Source organism: Gymnoscopelus microlampas (assembly GCF_963454915.1).
Source record: "Gymnoscopelus microlampas genome assembly, chromosome: 13".
In the NCBI taxonomy this organism is placed as follows: domain Eukaryota; kingdom Metazoa; phylum Chordata; class Actinopteri; order Myctophiformes; family Myctophidae; genus Gymnoscopelus; species Gymnoscopelus microlampas.
Window position 1 is genome coordinate 50,351,522 of NC_139950.1, and position 19,175 is coordinate 50,370,696.

The 19,175-nt window shown below is 42.7% G+C and overlaps 1 protein-coding gene across 1 annotated transcript in view; it reads right to left on the reverse strand.

The window, feature by feature from the left end:
• The window catches only part of unc5b (unc-5 netrin receptor B), a 126,410-nt gene that overhangs the window by 27,603 nt on the left and 79,632 nt on the right, over positions 1-19,175 (reverse strand). Inside the window, exons 2-7 of the mRNA XM_084076966.1 lie at positions 16,936-17,166; positions 13,428-13,571; positions 12,716-12,819; positions 7,589-7,769; positions 6,539-6,706; positions 4,163-4,327 (exon numbers count right to left, since the gene is read on the reverse strand). Of these exons, the coding sequence (XP_083933092.1) occupies positions 4,163-4,327; positions 6,539-6,706; positions 7,589-7,769; positions 12,716-12,819; positions 13,428-13,571; positions 16,936-17,166 (993 nt within the window). The remainder of the gene's footprint in view (positions 1-4,162; positions 4,328-6,538; positions 6,707-7,588; positions 7,770-12,715; positions 12,820-13,427; positions 13,572-16,935; positions 17,167-19,175) is intronic.

The window sequence follows — 19,175 nt, forward strand, 5'->3', positions numbered from 1 at the left end:
AGAGTATTCCTATATTGCATTATTGACACTTTTACTTAACTAAAACTTAGTTTTTCCACCACTGCGCACACACACACACACACACACACACACACACACACACACACACACACACACACACACACACACACACACACACACACACACACACACACACACACACACACACACACACACACACACACACACACACACACACACACACACAGCAGCTTTCAGACAGCAAATGATTGCATTTTACTATTTTCTTTGAAGAGAGCCAGCTCAGACGGGGTATCACGCAGGGGCAGAGGCACATCAAAGCTGTTGTGGCAGCTCATGGCGCTAACCCAGCTCTTTATTGAGACGCTTAAACGTTGACACTTCCATTATATTTTGTTAGCTGTGCGTAGCTTCGCCTACAGACAGTAAAAACCCTCTGTGTTCATTTAAAGATGCTGTAAGTGATATATTTATTTCATATCATATGTTTGTTGTTGTCGTTTGGTTTTGTTTTTCAAGTTAAAGCTCTTATATTCCGTCTAGAGAGTGTTTATTCAGTAACAGGCGGTCGTCCTGTCTCTCCAGCTCTTTAGTAAACAGAAAAGACATTTTCAGGTGGGTGACAATTTTAATCCAATCAGGAGGGATCTCTACCAGTGTCATCTTCTCATATATTTGTTTTGTTGTATGGCTGCCACGCGACACGTTTTGAGTTTGTAGATCTGCCATTTTCGGTACAACTTAAGTTAACCCATTAGAACCAGGAAAGCATCAGGTGTCATTTCAGAGTTTTGCGTTGGCTATTCAAAAATAGCAGATACTATGCAAGCTCCCAGCGCGTCACTTTTCGTGCCACGCTGAGAGCTTGTACATCTACCATTTTTTTAACATTTGGGGAAAAATCTTGAAAGTGTGAGAACTAGTGATTTAGAAGGAGATTGAGATGATGATGACCAATGCTTTTAGCGTTGAAAAATCGAGAAAATGTGTGCAAATTAATATATTATTAGAAGACAATTTGTAGAATCGTGGAGGATCAGACATTGGTCTGTCCCAGAGTTCGCTGCACGGTAGGGCTTTCACCACTAGAGATTTTTACTGGTCGACTAATTTGACCCAATGATAGTCGACTAGTCGACTTTTTTTTGGGGGGGGAAAATGTAAAAAAAAAAAAAGATATAATCTTTTCTTTTTTTTTTGCCATTGTTTTAATGCCATTACTATTATTATTATCCTCTTGCCTTTATTTTCATGCCGTTTTAAGGGAAGTGCTTCTGGCACAGCAGCACAGCAACGTTTCCAAGGATCCTCAAAATGTGGTTATTGCCCAATAATAGGCTGTTATTGGGCATACTTTTGACCCCCTTTTGATAAGAATAAAGGCAGGAGGATAATAATAATAGTAATGAGCATTGGCTTTCATTAAAACAATGAAAAAAGAAAAAAAACAGCAAGGTCGACTAGTGGTTATACTAGTTGACTAGTATAACCACTAGTCACATCAACTAGTCAACTAGTGGACTAGTTGGTGAAAGCTCTACTGCACCGTACTCTCTTTATGTCAGGGCCATAGCAGGTGACTGAGATGTCTGTGCATCTGATCTCTCATTGCACATGCACTGAGGCGTGACTGTGTGTGTGTGTGTGTGTGTGTGTGTGTGTGTGTGTGTGTGTGTGTGTGTGTGTGTGTGTGTGTGTGTGTGTGTGTGTGTGTGTGTGTGTGTGTGTGTGTGTGTGTGTGTGTGTGTGTGTGTGTGCGTGAGTGCGTGCGTGCGTGTGTATGTATGCGTGCGTGCGTGTGTGCGTGTGTATGCGTGCGTGCGTGCGTGCGTGTGTATGCGTGCGTGCGTGCGTGTGTATGCGTGCGTGCGTGCGTGCGTATGCGTGCGTGCGTGCGTGCGTGCGTGCGTGTGTATGCGTGCGTGCGTGCGTGCGTGTGTATGCGTGCGTGCGTGCGTGTGTGTTTATGCGTGCCTGTGCAAGCGATTGCGTTGCACATGCACGTATGCGTGTCTAGAGTGTGTGTGTGTGTGTTTTGTGTGCAAGCGTGCCTGTGTGTGTGTGTGTGTGTGGACATGTGCGTCTCTCAGACTGTAATGCGCTGTCAGCATGGATTCCTCTCGGCTCATCACAGGCTGAACATTATGTGTCAGTGTGAATCTGACTCACTCTCATATGTTTCCCTCTCCCCCTCCCTCTCTCCCTCTCTCTCTCTCTCTCTCTCTGCTAATTCAGAGACTGGGTGGTGTCATGCTTATTGCTCCTCTACTCCGTGCGTGACCCTCCTTTACCTCCTGCTCTCACACACACTCTCCTCCATCTGTGCTCTTTAACCCATTAAGACCTGAGGCGATTCTTTAAAAAAATCTAAATCATAACAGTTTTTGAAAAAAAAAATGTTAAAAAAATGTTTTCAAGATTTTTCAAAAATAGCAGATCTACAAGCTCATAGCGCGGCACTCGGTGCCGCGCTATGAGCTTGTAGATCTGCTATTTTTGAATAGCCAAAGACATCTAAAGTGACACAGATGCGTTCCAGGTATCAATGGGTTAAGCCTGTAAGACCGGGAACGCATCTGCGTCATTTTAGGATTTCTTTAGGCTATTCGAAAATAGCAGATCTACAAGCTCATAGAGTGCCACGCTATGAGCTTGCAGATCTGCTATTTTTATTTTTATCTTGAAAAATGTGTGCAAATCTTTGAATATATATATATTTTTAAGTGAACATTTTAAACTCATGTTACAACTTCTGGGGGTCCCTGGAACAAAATATTTTAAGATGGGGGTCCGCTTGACATGAAAACATTTGAGAACCACTGATATTATAGCAAGCAAAGTTTTTTTCAAAAAAATAAATAGGATTTAGAAGACATTTGTAGAATCCCCCAGAAGCAAAGATTTGAGTAAAAAATGTTCGCTAGTTAATTATGTTTGCACAAAATTTCCACAATTCCCCCCCCCCCCCCAAAAAAATAGCAGATCTACAAGCTCATAGCGCGGCACTCGGTGCCGCGCTATGAGCTTGTAGATCTGCTTTTTTGAATAGCCAAAGAAAAATCAAGAAATGACACAGATGCGTTCCCGGCTTGAACGGGTTAACAGCAGAGGTGGATGGCTCGTCCTCTCTATTGTGCATCTAATACGTTTCCCCCCGCAAACCATCTGTCGGAGGAGCGCCGTTTCAGCTAAATATGTATAATACTCCATCGCAAGACGGTGTCGCTTCGCTTGCCAAGCAACTGCAGAGTAGCCACGACTCAGAAACACCCTCGATAAAACTAGACACCTCTGAAATACCATATGCCTCGAGATACTGCATGTGTCTGTGCATTGCATTAAGTGCAGGGACATCCTTCTCTTTACTTTGTGTGACTATTCAACCTGCTTGTTTGATGACTATAGTGTTCATGCTTTATTCTGGTCTCGCGCTCATAAAGTCGCTCTGGATAAAAGCCTCTGCTAAATGTAAATGGGAAATGGTGTGAGTGACGTGACCACATGACCACATGACCACATGATGACATGATGACATGACGACGGTCAATATAATGAATGAATCTTACAGATGTAAGATTCATTCTCTGACTTTTGATTTAGCTATTTTCCTTTAGATAAAAAGAAAAACATGAGAAAACCATCCAAAATGTCTAATGATAATCATGAGTTGACATCAGCTGAAGTCAGTTTTAGATTTTTTTGGCTATTCAAAAAATTGCAGAGTGCCGCGCTATGGGCTTGTAGATCTGCAATTGTTTTAGAAAAATCGTGAAATTTTGTGCAAATCTTTGAATATACATAATTTTTTTAAGCAAACACTTTAACTCAAATCTTTGCTTCTGGGGATTCTACGAATGTATTCTAAATCCTAACTTTTTTTTTTTTTTTTTTAAACTTATGTTGCTATAATATCAGTGGTTCTCAAACTTTTTCATGTCAAGGGCCCCCAAAATGATATGTAGTATTGGGTCACGGACCGCCATCTCAAAATATTTTGCTCCAGGGACCCCCATAAGCTAAGATTTGAGTTAAAAGTGTATATGTATTCAAAGATTTGCACACATTTTCACGTTTTTCTTAAAAGAAATTAGCCAAAGAAATGTTAAAACGACACAGATGCGTTCCCGGTCTTAACGGGTCAAAGCATGACTCCTATATCCCATAAAGTCACGTGACTTACTGCGTGTGCACAGGCCCTCGGTGCAGTTCTTGCTCTCCATCATGCTCCCGCTGCAGTGGCGCCCTCCGTTCCTGGGTGGGGGGGCCTGGCACTCGCGGCTCCGCCAGTGGGTGCATTCTGTCCCGCAGGCCGACCACTTGGCCCACTCTGTCCAGCCTCCGTCCACTAGGGGGGGACACACGAACAAGAGACCTCTCAGTCAATTTACAATTTAGGCTTTTAGCAAACGTTCTTAAAGCCATTGAGACCTGAAGCCGATTCTACATGTCTCCTGAATCTCAACAGTTTTCTGAAAAACGTTTGTTTCTATATCAGTGGTGCTCAATCTTTTTTATGTCAAGGACCCCTAAAATAATATGTATTTGGCCGCGGACCCCCATCAAAATATTTTGTTCCAGGGACCCCCCAGAGGCAACGATTTGAGTTCAAAATGTTCGCTTTAAAAAATATATATATTTAAAGATTTGCACACATTTTCACGATTTTTCAAAAATAGCAGATCTACAAGCTCATAGCGCGGCACTCGGTGCCGTGCTATGAGCTTGTATATCTGCTATTTTTGAATAGCCCAAAGTGTAAAATAATGCTTTTTAGCTCAAATCAAAAAATGACACAGTTCCAGGTCTTAATGGGTTAAAGGGCAAGACCACTTTGGTAGAGGTTTGGGTTGTGGTTACCTTGCAAGAAATAAAAAATATTTGCCCGATTGATTAGAAATTGATCATTCTAAATATGCAGCTCTTAAAGTCACGCTTAAAGCATGCAAACGAACGTAAACGAACGTAAACAAAGTTGATTCAGACAATATAGAACATCACAAAACCCACTACTGTTTTATTTGCATTTATAAAAATGTCAACTTCCTGTTGATTTTACTATTTTAATTAGGAATAAAACCCGGACTGGATCCACGGATCCAGATCTTCGAATAGTAAAATCAACAGGAAGTTGACATTTGTATTAAAGAAACAAACAGTACTGGGTTTGGTGATGTTCTATATTGTCTGAATCAACTTTGTTTAAGTTTGTTTACATGCTAAAAGAGTGACTTTAAGAGCTGTTTCACCGTACAATGTAAGTCAATGAGGAGCACATTTAGAATTATCAATTTCTAAGGAGCAATTATTTTTGATTTCTTGTCCACCTTTGGAGTTACATCACGGCAAGGTAACTACACAACCCAAACCTCTACCACAGTGGTCTTGCCCTTTAATCCAGAGTGATTTACAGTAAGCGAGGTAAACACAAGGTAATAAATCTAATGCATAGAGATGGTAATCTAGGATCATAGCTAAACCAAGAACCTATCATCAGTCTAAAACAGTATAGTATCAAAAAGAAAAAAAAAACCTATACAAACTATAGGATGCCAGGTCAACAAATGAACCTGGAATCTGTCTAATAACATGCTATCAAAGTGTCAGGATTTTAGATTTACGCTCGACCCATCTATTATTAGTACAAAAACATGTGAAAAGAAGAAAGAAGAAAAAGCTGCATTCTTTGCGTGTTCTAAACCACATTCTGTACATATATATATATATATATATATATATATATATATATATATATATATGATGTGCTCATCCCAGGTTAATGCTAGTGCAGTCACACACATTCTACACATTTTACAAAATTACTTTAACCCATTAAGACCTGGAACTGTGTCATTTTTAGATTTGAGCTAAAAAGCATTATTTTACACTTTGGGCTATTCAAAAATAGCAGATATACAAGCTCATAGCGCGGCACCGAGTGCCGCGCTATGAGCTTGTAGATCTGCTATTTTTGAAAAATCGTGAAAATGTCTGCAAATCTTTGAATATGTATATTTTTAAAGCGAACATTTTTAACTCAAATCTTTGCTTCTGGGGGGGTCCCTGGAACAAAATATTTTGTCCACGGCCAAATACATATCATTTTGGGGGTCCTTGACATGAAAAAGATTGAGCACCACTGATATAGAAACAAACGTTTTTCAGAAAACTGTTGAGATTTAGGAGACATGTAGAATCGGCTTCAGGTCTCCATTCTAGACAATGGGCCCGATTAGAAAATGTACACTTTGAAAAAAAAAAAATAGACACTTTGTGTCTCCTACCGGTCTGCTGGTCATCAAATTATTGTCTTAGGAATGAGACAAAAACTAAAAAATATCCATGAATTCAAGTCTCCATGGGGTGACTAATATAGATGGGAAAAAAGTAATTTTGGGCGTGAACTAACCCTTTAATGTCCTACTTGACGAAAGCATCAAAAGTAGCAGATCCACAAGCTTGTAGATCTGCTACTTATGTTATTGTAGCATTGTTTAGTTAGATGCTATCCTGTAAAGTTCCTGTGTTGGACATTATGAGGAGATGATATGAAGCTCACCTGGACATAGTGTGGTACAGGTCACTCTCTGGAAGGGCGGGCCCTCGCAGAACGCTCCGCCGTTGAGAGGCGCGGGATTGGTGCAGCTGCGCGTCCGTCGCTGCCAGCCCCGCCCACATCGAGCGTTACACTCCGACCATTCGGTCCACGACGACCAACCTCCGCTCACTGTGCAGATAGACACACACACACACACACACACACACACACACACACACACACACACACACACACACACACACACACACACACACACACACACACACACACACACACACACACACACACACACACAAGGTTATGACCCAGTGTCGTTAGCACAGTTGTTCTCAACTGTTTTCATGTACTTGGCACGTTGGAACCACCATAGACAGTTGCAATTGCAAACTGTTCCTCATTGCTTGGGACTCCAAGAACTTTGAGGACTAGTGCTTTAGCACATTGGTTCTCAAAGTGGGGTCCGGGGACCCCCAGGGGTCCTTGAGGGAGTTCCAGGGGGTCCCCAGCTAAATGATAGATTAGGCACCAAATGGACCCTTATGGGTCTGTAACTCTGAGAGTGTACAAATGGAACCAAATGGACCCTAACGGGTCCATTTGGTTCCATTTGTACACACTCAGAGTTAAATTGACATAGATTTTACAATATGAATTGCAGTCCAAGTGATAGAAATGCCATTAAATGGGGGTCCGTATCCCTAATGCATGTCAAACTGGGGGTCCTTGAAATTAAAATGGTTGAGAATCACTGCTAGAGCCGTAACAAATCTTCTCTTATGGGGGTCCCTGGCATATCTTTTGAAATGGGGGTCCGCGGGCTGATAAGTGTCAATTTGGGGGTCCTTGACATGAAAAAGTTTGAGAACCACTGCTTTAGCAAGATGCATGCGTTGGGTGTGATAGAAAGAAAATGTGTACTGTGTGTGTGTGTGTGTGTGTGTGTGTGTGTGTGTGTGTGTGTGTGTGTGTGTGTGTGTGTGTGTGTGTGTGTGTGTGTGTGTGTGTGTGTGTGTGCGTGCGTGCGTGCGCGCGTGCGTGTGTGTGTTATACCGTAGACAATGAGCGTGGCTGTGCTGCTGCGTCTCTTGGCCACCACGTTGCGGGCCACACAGGTGTAGTTAGAAGTGTCCGACAGCCTGGCCTGTTTGATGATCAGGTCATGATCAATGGTCACCAGGAAGTTAGAGTCCAACGAGGGGTCTATGGTGTCCTCGTTCTTTAGCCAGTCCACCTGGAGAGAGAGAGAGAGAGAAGACCGCACAGTCAGACACAAACAGAGACGCACGGTGCACGCACTCATGCACAATCTTTGTTTTTGTGGAGCAGAGCTTTGCATGTAGACAAATGAGCGGAACTGTGTAGTTCATGCTTAAATAGCCTTGGACAAGACTTGAGACTGAGAGAGGTCTTTTTATGGATTCTGACATTTGTAGTATTCTCTGTGAGTCTTGGTCGACCACTCCCTCCCCACATCCAATGTACTGTCTGCTCCGTGTTTAACCCATTGAGACCTACCTGAAGCCGATTCTACATGTCTCCTAAATCTCAACAGTATTCTGAAAAACGTATGTTTCTATATCAGTGGTGCTCAATCCTTTTCCAGGGACCCCCCAGAAGCAAGGATTTGAGTTAAAAATATTCGCTTAAAAAATATATATATATTCAAAGATTTGCACACATGTTCACGATTAAAAAAAATAGCAGATCTACAAGCTCATAGCGCGGCACTCGGTGCCGCGCTATGAGCTTGTATATCTGCTATTTTTGAATAGCCAAAGTGTAAAATAAAGCTTTTTAGCTCAAATCTAAAAATGACACAGTTCCAGCTGTTGTTGTGACTGATCGCAATCTCCAATACATTGATCAGCCGACAGGCTAAGCATGGGAGAAACTGCATGATGCGCATATTAAAAAGGACTCATGTCCAAGTCCTTAAAATGGTTTACTTCAGTGAAACCAAATATTACAATTAAAGTTTCCAATAAATATATGTAATAAATGATGTGCAAAGAAATAAGTTCAAGGTGCAGTGCAATGACAGTAGCTCTGTAAATAAAATCATCTGTGTTTGGAGGAACGTGCAGCTATGGGAATCACACAGGTGAATGAAATCAAGATTCATTTATATTCATGAAAGTTGTGTTATGTCATCACACAGCACGTTTTCATTTACTGGAAGTAATTAAGATTGGCTTTTTAGGGACTTTTGATATAAAATAAAATGCACAAAAATTGATTGTTTTCAATTATTTTGGCATCTACTGTATTGTTAGGTATGCCCATATGATGACCACGGATATATGCTATACAATTGTGAAAAACATACTTTTCATTTCAGTAGACCTTTAAACAGTGAGCAAAAATGTCGTCAACAAAATATATCTCTCCTAGCTCACCCTGCCTACCCCCCCCCCCCCCCCATGGTCAAACCAGCCATAAGCACCCACAGCGACGATAGCAGATCAACAACCTCAACACGTGTTTTGAGGTTGTTGATCTGCTATTGTCGCTATCTTTCAATTTGTATCCTGAAAATGAACAGTTACGCTATGCATGTGCACACTCTAAATATAAAGTGCTTACCCACAAGCACACAGATGATACCCGTCGAATCAGGCTACTTGTGCTCAGAAATATTCTATATACCGTTCAATAAAGAAGTGTTTTAATCCTGTTAGTTCCTGAATTTCACTGTCAATTAAATTTCAATGTAGGCGTTTAAATTGAAATCGAATTGAACTGATTGTATTTGTCTGTTTCCATCGAGTGTAAGACTGGTTTCAACTGAGGCAACAGCAACAACATACTCATTGAGGAATGCTGTGAAATCCAGGCAGAGAAGGGATTAAAACACCTGGTGGTAGTAAGGCCAATAATAACCCATTCAGTACCGGGAACGCATCTGTGTCATTTTAGATTTCTTTTAAGATATAACCATTATTTTTATACTTTGGCTATTTTTGAAAAATCTTGAACATTTGTGTTGAATACCGGTACATATATTTTTTTGAAACATTTTTTTTTTTTAACTCAAATCTTTGCTTCTAGGGGGGTCCCTGGAACAACATATTTTGATGGGGATCGGCGGCCAAAACACATCATTTTTTGACAAGAAAGAGTTTGAGAACCACTGATATATCAACAATATTTTTTCAGAAAAATTAAGACATTTGTTGAGACATTTGACAGTTACAAATGTTCCCTTTAAAAACATATATGTATTCAAAGATTTGCACACATTTTCACGATTTTCTTTGGTTAAACATATTTTTTGAACAGACAAAGAAATGTTAAAATGACACAGATGTGTTCCCGGTCTTAAAGACTTAAATAAGGAATGTGCAGTGAATATTTGGAGGTCGACCAAGGTCTCTGTTTTTTAGCGATTCTGACAAATGTCAGAATGGATAAAAACAGATCTCTGTCAGTCTGGTCCAAGGCTAGCATAAACATCATGCACAAACAAATCCTGTAAACACAGTGAGAGCCTCGGAGGGTTATCAAGTCATCACGCCATGCCTCCTCCATGCAGCATCTGACATTTAGGCCAGAGGCTGTCAATATTGGATGAATAAATAATGACTGAAGTTTGCACGGGAAAAATATAAATATCTATCTTCTTCTCTCACCCCCTCCCTCCTTCTCTCACCCCCTCCCTCCTTCTCTCATCCCTCCCTCCTTCTCTCACCCCCTCCCTCCTTCTCTCACCCCCTCCCTCCTTCTCTCATCCCTCCCTCCTTCTCTCACCCCCTCCCTCCTTCTCTCACCCCCTCCCTCCTCGTAATGTCTGTGAACAACCGGAACGCATGCATGTGCACACACATGCAGACGCACGCACACACGCACACACGCACGCACGCACGCACGCACACACACACACACACACACACACAGACAGACAGACAGACAGACAGACAGACAGACAGACAGACAGACAGACAGACAGACAGACAGACAGACAGACAGACAGACAGACACACACAGACACACACACACACACACACACACACACACACACACACACACACACACACACACGTGCGCAGTGGCACGCACAGGTTTCAATCAAAATGCATCAGCACATTACCATATTTATAATAATCAACATGTCACAATATCAATAATAATCAATATAAATGTATTACTAATTGTAAAATACTTAAAGCCTATACACTTCGTTGGCCAGGGACTCCCAGGAGACTGCACCTGGCCCCCCTCCTTTTTTTCTCCCTCTACACCAAATCTATTTGCATAAAAATAGCCGATCTACAAGCTCACAACACGCTGTGAGCGTGTAGACCTGCTCTTTTCTCAGAGAGTTGGTCTACAGTGACATAACAACCAGAATGGGTTCATTGCTGGTTCATTGCTAAAGGATGAGTGACATATGTATTTCCAAAACAGATAAAATATTGATTGCGTAAAAACCACGTGTGCTTCTGTGGATGAGGGAAGAGACTAGACTAACACTCATATATATCGGTGGTTATTTGACTTTTTTTTATCTGCAATAATAAAGCCGATGTGTAGTAATGTCTAGTGTATTTTGGGCATGTCATCAAAGGTGAAAAAGAAAGAAATAAATAGATTACTTTCTCACAGAACAATGTTCCTCTGAGGCAGTGTGGATTTTGACAGAGAATTTTGATTTAGTTTTAGTCATAGTCTTTTTTCTAGTTTTAGTCGACTAAATATCATAAGATTTTAGTCGACTAAATCTACAGTTGATTTAGTCGACTAAAATGGATTTTGCCGGTGCCTTGATGTGTCGTAATGGCTGACTTTACACTTGGTTGCATGCTGAAAATAGCAGATCAACTGCGACGCGTTGTGAGCTTGTAGATCTGCTATTTTCAGAGCGCAACACCCAAGATAAAATGACTAACATAAAACAAACATAAAAGGAATTGTTTTTTAGTTCTACTGGATCTCTTCTCCACTAGTCCCTCACTAAGGGTTTAGTTGACGAAATCAACACAGCTCTGAGGCATTCTGGAATGTTGAGACAAAAAGGAGAAATGCATATTTGTATCCTGTGTGTTGAACCTCATGGTCGACACACAGGATACAAATATGCATTTCTGTTAGAGCGGCTGTGTAATTAGTGTGACTAAACATACAAGAGAGACACTTTGAACGATTCTGTCGGTAGGCTGACAGAAAATGTCCAACTAGTTAGACAGGATGTAGTTGGTACTGTAGCATTATTAAAATACCGTCTCTGTCAGGTGGAAACCTCATACTGTATGTCCAAAACTGTTACTTTTTTAAGGATTCAAATTCAAAAATAGCGAACGTAGGTAGCAGATCTACAAGCTCAAAACGCGTCGCTTTGCACCACGTTTTGTAGGCCGTTAATTTAAGAAAAAATAAACACAAAAAGGTTAGAATATGGAGATAAGAGGTTTCTGCCCGACAGTAACGATATCATTTTGGAATTGTCTATTTTCTAAAAGCTTTAATCAAATCCTCATTTTCCAAATTGATTAGAACTGATTTAGCGTTTTTTTTCAAAGCGTCTGTAATCAGTGTTGATTTTGTCGGCTAAAACTATGGTGAAAAATGTTGGTCGACTACCTTTTATCACTGACGAAAAACTACATAAAAACTAAATAAAAACTAAGCTATGATGACTAAAACTAAGACTAAATATATTGACAATTTCGTCAACAAATACAAACTAGACTAAAATGTTAGTGGGGGATCTAGTGGAGAAGAGATCCAGTAGGACTAAAAGACAAGTCATTTTATGTTTGGTTGCACTCGGGTGTTGTGCTCTGAAAATAGCCGATCTACAAGCTCACAACGCGTCGCGCTGCGACGCGTTGTGAGCTTGTAGATCGGCTATTTTCAGCATGAAACCAAGTGTAAAATCAGCCATTATTATGACGCCATCAAGGCACCGCCAACATACATTTTAGTCGACTAAATCAACTGTAGATTTAGTCGACTATAATCTTATGATATTTAGTCGACCAAAACCAGACACAAACTAAAACATTTCAGATGACTAAAATATGACTAAAACTAAATGGAATTTTATTCAAAAGACTATATGACTACATTTTATGTCAAAATCAACACTGGCTAAGACTCTCCAAAATCGGGATCGACGTCGGAACAACAAAAGAACGTGTCATGGTCTCGGGGGGCTCTAGAGGTGACACGGTGACATACCTCAGCAGGGGGCATGCCCTCCGGGGGGCGACACTGCAGCAGAACCTCCTGTTCGAGACGCACCTCCCGGCCCAGTGGCTCCTGCTCAAAGTTCTTCCTCAGGTCTATAGGGGGCGACACAGAGCAGTCGGCAGTGAGTGACGGCTAGTGGTTGGAGCAACCCAGAGTGCAGAGTAATGAACACCCCCCCCCCGTCCATCTCAATGACACACACACACACACACACACACACACACACACACACACACACACAGTAGGAAAGCCCCCCCCCCCCCCGCCCCCCCCTAAAAGCCTCTTTCCACTCCTGTATGTTTCTTCATAGGTTGATAAACATGTACCGTGTCAATCACGCCATGCCACACATCGCCATGGGAGACTAGAGAAATTACATGTTTATGTTGACACGTATGACAGGTAGATAGTAGATAACACTCTCTGCCTTTACGCTCTCTCTCTCTCTTTGTAACTAAAGTTTTTAAATAATTGTAGTGGAGTAAAAGTACAATATTTGCCTCTGAGATGCAGTGGAGTAGAAGTGAAAGTATTGGATATTGGAAATACTCCAGTAAAGTAAAAAATACCTAAAAATTGTACTGAAGTACAGTACTTGAGTAAATGTACTTAGTTACTTTACACCACTGTCTCCCACACACACACACACACACACACACACACACACACACACACACACACACACTGTGTTAGTACTCACAGGCGATGCGGACGTAGGCGCGGCTGCTCTTGGTGGTGCCCGCTGAGCTCCAGGCCACACACTGACACCAGTAGTCCTCCAGGCCAAACAGCTCTTCTACCTGAGTCCTGGACACAGAGATATCCACCTCCCTCACCACCAGACCTGAGAGGGGGGGGGAGAGAAGACATTCCTTAACGAACATCCATAGCATAACATGTACTGTACAGCATATTTAAAGTCTTTTTTTTCTCCTTTTTCTCTCCCAGAACCTGGCAACTCGGTGTTGCCAGTGAGAGAAACAAGCAACCAGCGTTAGCTCGTTCTGCATTAGCGTTAGCTCTTCGGGGACTTTCAGTGCCTGTTAGGGTCTCATGAGACTCCACAATGAGTACTAGGAGGAAAAAAACAGACTTTGCATTTGTTAAAATAGGCGAATTTCAGCTTTCCACGGGCTCCCATTATGCCAACGGAGGGGGTCGTTAGACGGGACGAAGGGGGACTCTCTGGGAATAACTCAACGACCCTTTCAATGTTGGTGAGTGATTAGCGCATCAAAGATAACACTTAAAATGTCCGGTCTCCTTTAAGTCTTACCTCAGGTACTCACCGCACCAGATACATACACACACTCAACTCAACTCAACTCAACTTTATTTATATAGCACATTTAAAACAACCACAGCTGCCACAAAGTGCTGTACAGTGCATAGGTAATACAGTATGTAAAAACAGAGATTAAAAACACAGAATACAAAGACAAACACAGAACAAGAAAAGGAGGGGGGCTAGTTCAGAAAAAGAGGTCTCATGCTGTGTTAAAAGCCAAAGAATAAAAGTGCGTTTTAAGCGAGGATTTAAACATGGCCAGAGAGGGGGCCTGCTTAATCTGCAGGGGAAGATCGTTCCAGAGCTTGGGGGCAGCGACTGAAAAAGCTCTGTCCCCTCTAAGCTTCCGGTTCGCCCACGGGACCTCCAGCAGCATCTGGTCAGCTGACCTGAGGGAGCGGGCAGGAGTGCGGGGGGGGAGGAGCTCAGAGAGGTATGGAGGGGCGAGACCATTTAAGGCTTTAAAAGTAAAAAGCAGAACCTTGAACTGGATTCTAAAGTGCACGGGCAGCCAGTGGAGAGAGGCGAGGATGGGAGTTATATGCTCTCTCCTACGTGTGCCAGTTAGTAATCGGGCAGCAGCGTTCTGAATCAGCTGGAGCCGAGCAAGGGAAGACTGACTGGCTCCAAGGTAGAGGGCGTTACAGTAATCCAGCCGAGATGTAATAAAGGCATGGATTACTGTCTCAAAGTGCTGGGTGGATACCAAGGGTTTCACTTTTGCCAACTGTCTCAAATGAAAAAAGCTAGACTTCACCACTGAACTAATTTGGCGATCTAGCTTGAAGTCATTGTCCATTTTAAAACCCAGGTTGGAGACTGTTGGCTTCACAAACTGTGCCAGGGGGCCTAGATCAAAGGGAGGGGGGTTACCAGAACCATTTGGGGCAAACACCACCACCTCAGTTTTCTTTTCATTGAAGCTTAGAAAGCTTAGGGCCATCCAGGCTTTAACACTGTAAGAGTGTGTAAATATGTAGATAATCTGTTTTTTATTCTCTCTTCCCCTTAGCCCCCCCCCCTTCTTCTCCTTCCCTTTGTCTCTTATCATTGGAAATAACAGAAAAGATGGCGCGTGCTCAATAACACATTTCACCCTCTGTTTTACACCCTGTTAACCTGTGATGTGACAATAAATCATGATTCTGATTCAGGTTTTATACCAAGTGAAAGCAAAACATTGACATATTGATGCCATTTGTTTCAAAAGTTTACCCCAAGCTAGCCTCTCCTACATGGATGTAGAAGCATTTCTGACAGCACATGCACCATTCTTATGGTTTGTGTAAGATTGATAGTTTTCTCTAAGTTACAACGTAACACAGCTTTTTTTACACATTACATTATTCTTTGTGTTTATTGTAGATACATCATTTAGTTTTGATTGCTTTGTTCCACTTTGGCAATGTCCCAAAACATATGTTTTTCTCATGCCAATACAGACCCATTGAATTTAAATAACTTAGAGAGAGAGAGAGAGAGAGAGAGAGAGAGAGAGAGAGAGAGAGAGAGAGAGAGAGAGAGAGAGAGAATGAGTTCAGGCTCAGTTTTCTCGGCTCACAGAAATAATGCATTAGCTGTGAGCCAATCATAGTTAACATGCATATACATGTCCTTCATACATACATGCATACATGCATACATGCATACTGTACTGTACGAAACCATAGGAACTAATGGCTCATGTAATATAAATACAACATGATGTCTGCGCCACAGAGATTAAAATAAAAGTGACATTACTGTATGTGGGCGTGTGTGTGTGTGTGTGTGTGTGTTACGCACGTGTTGTTATGAAACCATACGTGATACGTGATTTGTTTATATGCGTGTGCAAACATGTTCTTGTTTGTGTGTGTGTGTGTGTGTGTGTGTGTGTGTGTGTGTGTGTGTGTGTGTGTGTGTGTGTGTGTGTGTGTGTGTGTGTGTGTGTGTGTGTGTGTGTGTGTGTGCAGCCACCTATATTTGAATACGGGTCTCCCGCATAGGAAACCAAACCAAACCGCTCAGCCAAAGGGGAAAACCCCTCGGGCCATGAAAGGAGATATTAAGCCTGAGTTATACTTAGTTGTTGCGCTGATGTAAACGCACAGAAAATAGCATGTCTACAAGCTCACTGTGTGTCCCCACTGAGACGCATTATGAGCTCCTAGATCTGCTGTTTAAGGTGCGTTTAAGGGTCCATTTGGTTCCATTTGTACACTCTCAGAGTTACAGACCTGTAAGGGTCCATTTGGTAACCCAGAGGATCCCTGTACCTCACATTGAGAACCACTGCAATGACATTATGTACTGTACAGTATGTATGATAGAATTTGTGTTTATCATATCAAACATTATAATGAAGGCTAAAATTATGTATATTTTTTAACCCATTAAGGCCTGAGGCCGATTCTACAAATGCCTTCTAAATCAGTAGTTCTCAAACTTGTTTGTGCAAAGGACCCCCAAAATGTTATGTATTTGGCCACGGACCCCCTCCCCATCTTAAATGTTTTTGTGCCAGTGCCCCCCATAAGAGAAGATGTGTGTTATAAAAAATGCTAAATTATTCAACATTTTTCAAACATGTTCAAAAATAGCAGATTTACAAGCTCGCAGCGTAGCATGAAATGATGCGCTGTGAGCTTGTAGATCTGCTGTTTTTGAAAACCACTGTTCTAAACCACTGTTCTAAACCACTGTTCTAAACCACTGTTCTAAACCACTGTTCTAAATCCTAAGAGTTTTTTGAAAAACTTATATTGCTATATACAGTATATATAAAATGACACAGATGCTTTCCCGGTCTTAATGGGTTAATATACTGAATATATATAGGAATCTCTAAAGGGAACCATAAAGGAATGGGACCGTTAAAGAGGGAACTAAAACCTAAAAAGGATCCTGACCCCCCTGATGCAGTGAGTTAGACTCTAACCTGTGACCTGGTCCAGACTCTCTCTGGTGACGTGGTCGTTCTGGTTGACCCATTCCCCGTTACACTTGAAGTAGATCTGTGTGGCCGGAGCCGCCCGGCAGCGCAGCAGCACCGGCCGGTTCTTCACGATGAACGCGTCCTCCGGCTCTAACTGGAACTCCGGCAGCGGCTCCGCCGGCGCCGACGGGAACGAGTCGGGGAGAACCTCGGCCTCGCCGTAATCACTGCTCTCTGGGGAATACACACAAACACACACACAATGGTTTAGACACAGAGGACTATGAAGGGGAACTATCTCTGTGTGTGTGTGTGTGTGTGTGTGTGTGTGTCTGTGTGTGTGTGTGTGTGTGTGTGTGTGTGTGTGTGTGTGTGTGTGTGTGTGTGTGTGTGTGTGTGTGTGTGTGTGTGTGTGTGTGTGTGTGTGTGTGTGTGTGTGTGTGTGTGTGTGTCTCTCTGTGTGAGTGTGAGTGTGAGTGTGTGTGTGTGTGTGTGTGTGTGTGTGTGTGTGTGTGTGTGTGCGCGCGCGCGCGAGTACTCAGATATTTTACTTACAGTAAGTAAAAGTAGCAATACTTTTACTCGTGTCGCATCTTAGCTTGTAGATCAGCTATTTTCAAATAGCCTAGGTATAAAAGTAAAAGTATTGAAAATTGTATATACTCCAGTAAAGTAAAAGTACCTCAAAATTGTACTTAAGTACAGTATTTGAGTTCTTGTACAGTACTTAGTTACTTGGTGAGGGTGAATGTTTCCCTGACGGAGCGTTTTCCTCCTCAGACCTTTTAAGGTGCCAACAGCTTTGTCCTCTATAGGTGGAGACGCTGACATTTTGTCTCCCACTGTGCTGTCAGCGCCCGGACCCCCTGGTCAGGAGGAGACCGCACCTCCCTGTGGGGGGGAGGAGGGGGGGGGGGGGGGGAGGGGGGGCCGCTGACCTTACTGCTGACAGGGTGATAACACATATTATCCCCTGACATTTTCGGTCCCCCCCCCCCCCCCCGCGGTGAGGACCCTGAAGAGTGATGCTCTATGGGCGGTGTGGTGGAGAGGCATGGTGTTTAGTTTTGTTAAAGGAGAATTCCGGACAACGTTTTTCTTACCTTTTATATATTATTATATCCAGGGGTACATAACTGGTGAGCTGCACCCAAAATAAAAATAAATAATGCGCGGCACATCAGACCAGTGGTTCTCAAACTTTTTCATGTCAAGGACCCCCAAATTGACACTTATTAGCCCGCGGACCCCCATTTGAAAAGATATGCCAGGGACCCCCATAAGAGAAGATTTTTACGGCTCTAGCAGTGATTCTCAACCATTTTAATTTCAAGGACCCCCAGTTTGACATGGATTAGGGCTACGGACCCCCATTTAATGGCATTTTTATCTCTGGGACCCCAATTCATATAGTAAAATCAATGTTAATTTAACTCTGAGAGTGTACAAATGGAACCAAATGGACCCGTCAGGGTCCATTTGGTTCCATTTGTACACTCTCAGAGTTACAGACCCATAAGGGTCCATTTGGTTCCATTTGTACACTCTCAGAGTTACAGAACCATAAGGGTCCATTTGGTTCCTATCCATCATTTAGCTGGGGACCCCCTGGAACCCCCTCAAGTACCCCTGGGGGTCCCCGGACCCCACTTTGAGAACCAATGCATCAGACGACGCGAGGCGCTTTTGCGTACCAACAGCTGGGACAGGAATTTCCAAGCTTTTATTTTTTAGCAAAACTAAAAAAAATTAAAAGCCTGGAGATCGAGGCTAGGAATTTACTTCCTGAAGCCACACTCACACAATCACGCTGAAGCACGCGTCGGCCCCATGTACAGCCATTAGGCGCAGGGGGAGGGGACGCATGCTGCACGTGATTGTGTGAGTGTTGCCTCGCAGCCGGTGTTGCGACTTCACACCGACTCGCAGCTCGCTGCACGCAGCGGCTGTTAGAGGCACTCGTCACCGATGATGAACGCACCGTAATGGTGCAAAATATGCCGTGAACGTCCCAATCTGGCGGATAAAAGCAGCGCAGCACACCAACCATGGGGGGTTCACCAAACGGCGTGAGAAAAAAAAAACGGAACGGGACCATTTATTTGGTGCGCCCCAAGTCACATCTCCAGGTGCTCTTCTGAGTACTAGACCCAAAAAGTTATGTGCACCCACCCCTGATTATATCCTAGAACGAGTGCTAACAGTAGAAAAAAATCATAACTCCATCTGCAGCTAAAAACCTG